Below are 8162 nucleotides of genomic sequence, written 5' to 3' on the forward strand. Positions count from 1 at the left end.
ATATAACTTAAGTATTATTAAGTTACAGTATTATACTTTCATTAAAGATTACAAACCATTTTTCCACTTTAGAATAACATGTGCTGATGAATGAGATAATACAATGATATAATGAGAGTGGGAATGTGTTTTAAGAAATATGATACATTTTTAATGTTTATTTCAAAAAGTCACTCAGTAGTAGTGTTCTGAATATTAACTACATCTTCAAATAGCAGAACATGGTCACACTTTATTTTAAGGTCCAATTCTCACTGTTAATTAACTATTAACTACGACTTTTGACTCAATAAACTCCTAATTACTGCTTAGTAAGGTCGTTGTTAAGTTTAGGTATTGGGTAGGATTAGGGATGTAAAATATGGTCATGCAGAATATGTGCTTTATAAGTACTGATAAATAGACAATATGCATGCTAATAAGCAACTACTTAATAGTGAGAACTGGTTCCTATGCTAAAGTGTTACCCAGAACTTTTATTATAATTACATGTTGACATGGAATTCGGAAGATTAACACTTTTTCATTTGGATCAGTAGGTATAACAACTGTCCCAAAGCAGCGGGTTCTCTTTTTCTCATCAATAGGCTACTATTGTTTGATATTTCCAATTAATTACCAATTTCATAGGGGCCTGGTGAATGAAATTAGTAAATTCCATGTGCTCCTTTTTATTACATAATTATTAGTTAATATTAAAAGTAGCATAAAGTTGATTTTGGATTTTATTAGCAACAGAAGAGCATCTGTTGTGCATGCGCTCTGCATTGTGTCACTAAAAGGTTAAACAAATAAAATGAAATCAGGCCACATAAGGGGACATTCAGTCCAGTCCGACCACCAACCTAAAATTAGTTTGACACCCCTGCAAATTTGGGTCTATTGCTCTGCCATTTGCAAACTGGCTCAGCTTTACAAAAGCATCCAGACACACTATAAAACACACACGCAGAATGAGTCCAGGTCTGAAACTGAGGTTACCCTGCGTCTTAACGCATATACACACACACACCTGCTTACACGTGCACAGACCTTTCCCTGTCGCAGCACACCGAGCCGCCCCATGCTTCACTGCAGTCTATAATGAAATGCTTATATTTACAGGCACAGTCGAGCATGTCCAACAGAACCCCCGCAATCTCCCCAAATAAAATCAGCCAAAAATAAATAAATAAAAGGGGTGGCCTCACCAGCCTTAAAGGGATTTATCAAAATGGAATTGCTGAAATGAAATTCGGATTCCTGGCACTTAAAATATGAGGCAACATTAGGCAGGTGGGTCACTAGCGCGAGCGTGTTCTTGTGTGTCTAGGTGGTGGAATGCACATCGGAGCGCATGCATAAAAGACTACAGGGAAGAGACAGAAAGAGGGAAAGATAGAGATAGACAAAGTGAGAGAAGGTGAAAGAGTGAAAAAAGGGGGGACTCTCATTGGAAATTCAGCTTTTCAACGTCTCCTCTTCTTGCAAGCTTGCCTTTTTTGGAGAGATGGAAGAGGAGGAGGGGGGGAAGAAGTCCCCAGGGAAAAGCAGGAAAATGGGGGAAAAGAATAAAAATCAATAGCGGTTAATAAAACATCAGGTGAGGAGACATAACTAGGTATGACTATTCCTCCACAGCGTCCGTGCATGAGTGAACCGGCTGCCATGACGATTAACCAGCCCACGTAGAATGTTCCACCAACAAAAATATCAAGCCCGGAAAAAAACGGAAAGAAGACAGGCAAAAAAAGATATAGAAATCTAAAAGTAGAGGAAATAAACAGTAAATCAGCGAAAGGCTGGTGGCCTGTGAGCGTTGTGCGTAAGCACTTCTCTTAGAACATCACTGAATTCAATGATGAACTGCCTTTAACTGAAAATTGAGTGTTTCATTCATGTTTCATTTTGCATTAATGACACACTATTTTCCTAATTAATGCTGTACAGTGCTTTGACACAATCTGTATTGTTAAAAGCGCTATATAAATAAAGGTGACTTGACTTGACTTAGAAAAGTACGGTGTTGAGCAGACAAGTCAAAAATATTATATTCAGTACTATACAAGAGTGTAATAATAAAAATTAATAATAATAATAATAAACTGCTCTAAAAAATATCTGCATTTAAGAAAAAAGATATGATTTTAGAATTTTACAATTAAAAAACAAGTTACAATTAAGTTTCTATTTAAATAATTTCTATTTCTGTACATTATTGAATACATCAACAACAAAAAAACTGTACTGTATATGCACATGATGTCCTACATTTTTTTTTTCTTAAAAACATGCTAAATAGCTTTTAAACACCTTGTCATGCACTGTCATGCAGCTGGCCGCATCCTTCTGCAAGATCTCTGTCACGCCATTGGTCAGCCTCTCGTACTTCAGTTTAGGCTCCTCCTCTGTGTCCTCTTCCTGTAAAAAAACCCAAACACACCCATTCTTCTTTAGTTAATTAGGCACCAGAATATAATAATTATCACACATAATTAATGTGTCTGCTAATACAAATCAATTTAGCATTTTATTCTGTTACTTTAATTATGGTGTAATTCCTTAGTCTTAAAAGAATAGTGATATCCTGTAATAATTAAGCATGATATAGCAATGTGAATGGGACCCTGTTTCATGCTACAGTAACGTCAGGGAATCCCAAACCTTTTGGTCAGCAGAACCTCTTTAATCTAAATGATTTCCTTGAGGCATCCCTTGAGATTTATTGAGAGAATATTGCAATAATTTGACAACATTTGCATGTTCACGGTTCTCTAATTTTTGATAATGGTCACATGCAGGTAGACAAATAAAATATTTCATAATATATTTTATTAGTAAGTGCTCTATTTTGATTGTTTTTATAACTATATATTTATAATGATTTTATTAATCATTAGCTTTCCATCAACTCCTGCTATAGTATGTAACAAATTTGAGTGTTGCATTTCAAATCTGACCAACTGTAATAACACGTGTGCAGTAAAATATTAATAAATTTATTACGTTTCCATTTAATACATTACAAATGCATTTTAATGTGGGAGGGACAATGATTTTTTTTTTTAATAAATGTATTCAGCAAGAATGCATTAAATTAATCAAAAGTGGCAGTGAAGATGTTTTAATGCTACAAAAGATGCTGTTCATTTGAACTTTCTATTCATTAAAGAATCCTAAAAAAGTAGCTCGGTTTCTACAAAAAGCACAACAGTCATCAACATTTATAATAATAAGAAATGTTTTCTGAGTACCAAATCAGCATATTAGAATGATTTCAGAAGGAACCTGGAGTAATGGCTGTTATCACAGAAATAAATTACATTTTAAAATATATTTATATATTTAATAAATAGAAAACTGTTATTTTAAATTATAATCATATACACTTTTGTAACTATATTTTAGATCAAACAAATGCAGTCTCGGAAGCTTAAGAGACTTCTTTCAAAAACATTAAATAATCTCAACCTCAAACTTTTGAATAGTAGAAGTGTATTTTGGGCCAGAAAATTCCAGTCACTCCAATGCAAATAAGTAGCTAGCAGCAGAACTATGAATAAGATAAGATCACAGGCAGACTGGCGGTTTGGGTAGTGTTTCATTTTATCAAACATTTTTTTCTTCTCGTCACCAACACCTCCATTGTCCATTTCCTGTTGTGTCCAGATGTGAAATTTCTAATGCCTGAGCATTTGTCATGGTCTACAAAGCTATTACAGACAGGGACGGAGAGACAGAGAGAGGCGGGAAAAAAACCTGAAAAACTTTCTACGGTGGGGAGGGGTAGATAATATCTCTCCTGTTTCATATCCCATCATTTCTTCCTCTTGTTAGTGTTTGCCATCGCCACGCCAATGTGGTGGATGAGTGTTGTGCCTCATTCCCTGCTGCTCCTAATTGGTGCCCTGGGGAGCAGGGGATGAAGGGAAGTCTGTCTTTAATTGCCCCTTTTCTGGAGTGGTGTGACCATCCACACTCTCCTCTTTCGCTCATCCCTCATTCTGTCTCTGTCTTTCTAGTTACAAACTTTGCTGGAATGCTATAGTGAAGCATTGGGCCTCAAAACCACAGATTAATGTCAAACCCCACCAGCATCTTTTCTCATTTCCTCACACTGCGTGACTGCGTCATGTTTAGAGGCTGTGGCATGTTTTCTTTAAGTGAAGTGAAGTGACATGTGACGTGAAGTGAAGTGTAGTGAAGTGAAGTGAAGTGACATGTGGCCAAGTATGGTGACCCATGCTTGGAATTAGTGCTCTGCATTTATCCCATCCAAAGTGCACACACACAGCAGTGAACACACACACACCGTGAACACACACCCGGAGCAGTGGGCAGCCATTTTTTTGCTGTGGCGCCCGGGGAGCAGTTGGGGGTTTGGTGCCTTGCTCAAGGGCACCTCAGTCATGGTATTGAAGGTGGGAGAGAGCGCTGTACATTCACTCCCCCCACCTACAATCCCTGCCGGTACGAGACTCAAACCCGCAACCTTTGGGTTACGAGTCCGACCCTCTAACCATTAGGCCACAACTTCCTATTAACTTCTATTAAGCCATGAGATGTGCGTTCTTCTTTCATGAGGATAGAAGGGCTTTACGTGGGGTGTCATGAATGCTGTCAAGCTCCAAAAATGTTCCATCTGTGGTCCATCTGAGAGCACATTTCCACACAGCCTTCAACACATCATGGTCACATCAGGAAGTGTTAGGGAGAGATAGACGAGGGGATAGAGACAGTATGGAAGCTTATTTTCGGCATGAAATAACCGTGAGATATAAATTTGCAATTACAAGAAAAAGTCAGAATTGTGAGATAAAAAGTTTTTGAGAAAGTTTTTTTTTGGTGGCAGAAACATGCTCCTTTTTCCCCTCACAATTCTTTTCTAAGTTTATGTCTCACAATTTGGACTTTTATTCTCAGAATTTCTAATTAATAAAGTTTATGCATCAATTGAGAAAAAAAGTCGGAATTACGAAATATAAACGAAAAAAGTCACAAATGTGAGATAAAAAGTCATAATTTGCATAATTCACGTTGGATAAAAGTGTCTGCTAAATGACTAAATGTAAATAATTACCTTTTCTATTTTATTTTTCCACGGTGGAAACAAGCACCTTTTTTAGCTCACAATTCTTTTCTTACAATTGCGAGCTTATATTTCACAATTTCTACTTTTCGTCTTAGAACTGAGAGTTTATATCCCATTTATATATCAATTGAGAAAAAAGTTAGAATTGCAAAGAAAAAAGGCCCAGTTGTGAGATAAAAAATTAACTTGCTAGAGCCACGGAATAAAAAAAAATGAAAATAAAAAAGGTAATTGAAACTTTTTATTTCACTTTTTATTTTTATTTTTTTTTTTCTTTTATATTTCACAATTCAGACTTTTCTTATCAGATATGCAGGTTTATATATCACAATTGAGAATTAGAAAAGTTTTTTCTCAGAATTGTGAGATTATATCTCAAATTATGAAAAAATTAAGAATTGTGAGATATAAACTCATTCATTCATTCATTCCACAGCGGAAATAAGCTTCCATAAGTCAGAGCTCTACAATTATGAACAAAACAAACTGTGGTTTACAGTGAATCCAAAGGAAAATACAATCATGCTCTCCAAGGTGCCTGGGTGCATACAGAAGACAGTTTGTGGACAGGAGATAGGAGAGATTGCTCCACGGACTGAGATTTCATTTACGAGGAGGGCAAGGCTGTTGTTTCCTTCTTTCTGTTTTCATTTTGAATTGAGGACTAGAATGTCTATTTGACATTTCATTCACTGTATCACTTAAAGTCAAACTCTATCCTTTTTTCAAAAGTCTCTTCTTGAAACAGCACTCAAGAAAATGGACACAATGTAATATGACCTTTTACAGTGGCACTGTACACAGAATATGTTACAGCCATAAGTTATACAGCTCTGCTCATAAGTTTACACACCCCTTGCAGATTGCAAGATAATTTCAACAAAACAAGAGGGATCATAAAAACTGACAGTAGCGCTGTCCTGTGTCACACAACAGATTTTTACATTAAGTACACATCTGACCTGACCTGATGGATTTTTCCGAAGAACAGTGGGGTAGTTTAACTGCTCAGGGCAAACAAGGAACAACTATCACAAAGCATAACAGTCATTGATCATCCAGGTAACAACACACAGTATTAAGATTTAAGGGTATGTATACTTTTGAGCTGCTTAATTTGTGTTTATCCAATTATTATTTTGGTCTTGTGACTATGTAAACATCCATTATGTGAAACTGTGTATTCAGGACATTACTACATAAAAGGTAACATGCAATTTTTTTGATTCATCTTATTTTGTTAAAACAATTACCATCTTGCATATTCTACATGCAAAACTGTATTTATGATATAGGATTCTTATATTATCATGTGACATAACAAATGGTGACAGCTCTAATGTCAAATTCTTTACTGTGAATGTCTCATTACATGTCTGTGCAGCACCCCTGAAAAGCATTGGGACAGTTTGTACATAATAAAAATAAATTAAAGTGGAATATGCAAGGTTTTCTCAGCTAACTTTACATACATTTTTATTTTAACTATCAGAGTAACCAAAGACAGCAGTTCAAAACATTTTAACTGTGAACATTTTCCACTAACGTTTGACCAGAAAAAAAAGTGTAAAAATAGTTTTATAACCATAATTTTAACCATAATTGTATTATTCCAAACCTTACAAAAGTCTTTTTTAAGTGTTTTGCTTTAAAAGTAAGCTCGTGCACACATTCTTTCAAATAAATAATATTTTGTTACCAAATGCATTATTTCAAAAATCACAACGGACGCTGCTTCAATTACATTAGTAAATTGAACAGTTCTTGATTTTACCTCTGACTCATCTGTGGATTCTTCACTTAATTTTCTTCCCTGGAAAGAAAAAAATATGTTTTAAAAAAGAAAAAGCAATGCATTAATGATGGAAAAAAAACTATGTATTTCTTAAACTCCTTTCAAATATATATGCAATGGGAAAGCACTGTTCTACACCCAATATTAAAACTGTAATTATGTATAAGTCGTACATTTATAGTTTTTCATTTTGCCAGTAAATTTGCTGTCATCCCTGCTGAAAAAGCTAGTTAAGATAGTCTGGTTTAAGATGGTCTCCAAGCCTGTCCAGCTGACAAGTGTCCACAAGCCAGTAAACAGACCAGTATGGGAGAGCAGCTAAACCAGGAAACGAGTTTAAGACAAGCTTTTATTTTTTAGCAAGAATAATAACATTGGCAGTGTTAAGCAGTGATATTGGCAAGTGTTAAACTATCGAGTGAGTCTGATAGCTTCAATAACACGACTTTAAAATACTTCCTTTAAAATATAATTTACAACTGCAACCTCGAATAGCCAACACGCATTAAAAATTAAACATATAGCAACATAATATGTATAATCACAGGCTTCTGTCATTTGACAGAATGTTTTCTTCCTTCAGAAACCTACCTGCTCCTCCACTTCCGCCATGATAGAGGCTCCAGATGTGGGATAAGGCAGATTTAGTCGTAGTCTACTAATTTAGGGTCTATCAACAACGTTAATAATATTTATGTACACTTAAATCAGTTATTTTGCACAATAAACCAAGCAGCTAGTCATGCGATACTCATTATTATGGGTACAGGGTCACATGACAAAAACAGGAACCACCACTAGAGCATCATGGGAGTTGTAGTTTAAGTGCAAGGGAAAGAATTCGCCTGCACACTACCTTTTCGTGTTTTAATTTACTTTCGTACAAACGCATTTTCGTCGACCCCCATATTTTATTAAATATTTTGTCTATATAAATCAGCTGACCCTACAGAATCACTGGCATCTACCTTAATCTTTTTGCTTGTTCTAATACGTCAGTCAAGAAGAGGAGCTGTGATGAGATGTAATTTGACATTGTTAGATTTGTAACAGATAGACTGCTATAGGACAGGATTATCTGAGACAGGCTGTCAATGTGTCTCATATGTTTATGCTGATATGGCGGCGGGATGAGCTTTGTTCTTGCCATATTCATACAGGTAATGAGTTGGGATATCAGCTCCATTCACTTAAGTTTGAGGCAATTATTAAAATTTGTTGGGCAAAAATTATGCAAATTAGCTCATGCACCTCAAATATCCATAGAACCGTATTTTAATGTTTGCATAATAAATG

The 8162-nt window shown here is 35.5% G+C and overlaps 1 protein-coding gene across 1 annotated transcript in view; it reads right to left on the reverse strand.

Moving 5' to 3' along the window:
• The window catches only part of LOC107691426 (vacuolar protein sorting-associated protein 41 homolog), a 31709-nt gene extending 24063 nt beyond the window's left edge, over window positions 1-7646 (reverse strand). Inside the window, exons 1-3 of the mRNA XM_016490016.1 lie at window positions 7458-7646; window positions 6846-6884; window positions 2293-2400 (exon numbers count right to left, since the gene is read on the reverse strand). Of these exons, the coding sequence (XP_016345502.1) occupies window positions 2293-2400; window positions 6846-6884; window positions 7458-7478 (168 nt within the window). The 5' untranslated portion in view covers window positions 7479-7646. The remainder of the gene's footprint in view (window positions 1-2292; window positions 2401-6845; window positions 6885-7457) is intronic.
• Window positions 7647-8162: the final 516 nt, after the last annotated feature.

This window comes from Sinocyclocheilus anshuiensis, unplaced genomic scaffold (genome assembly GCF_001515605.1).
Source record: "Sinocyclocheilus anshuiensis isolate Anshui unplaced genomic scaffold, SAMN03320099.WGS_v1.1 scaffold106, whole genome shotgun sequence".
Lineage (NCBI taxonomy): Eukaryota > Metazoa > Chordata > Actinopteri > Cypriniformes > Cyprinidae > Sinocyclocheilus > Sinocyclocheilus anshuiensis.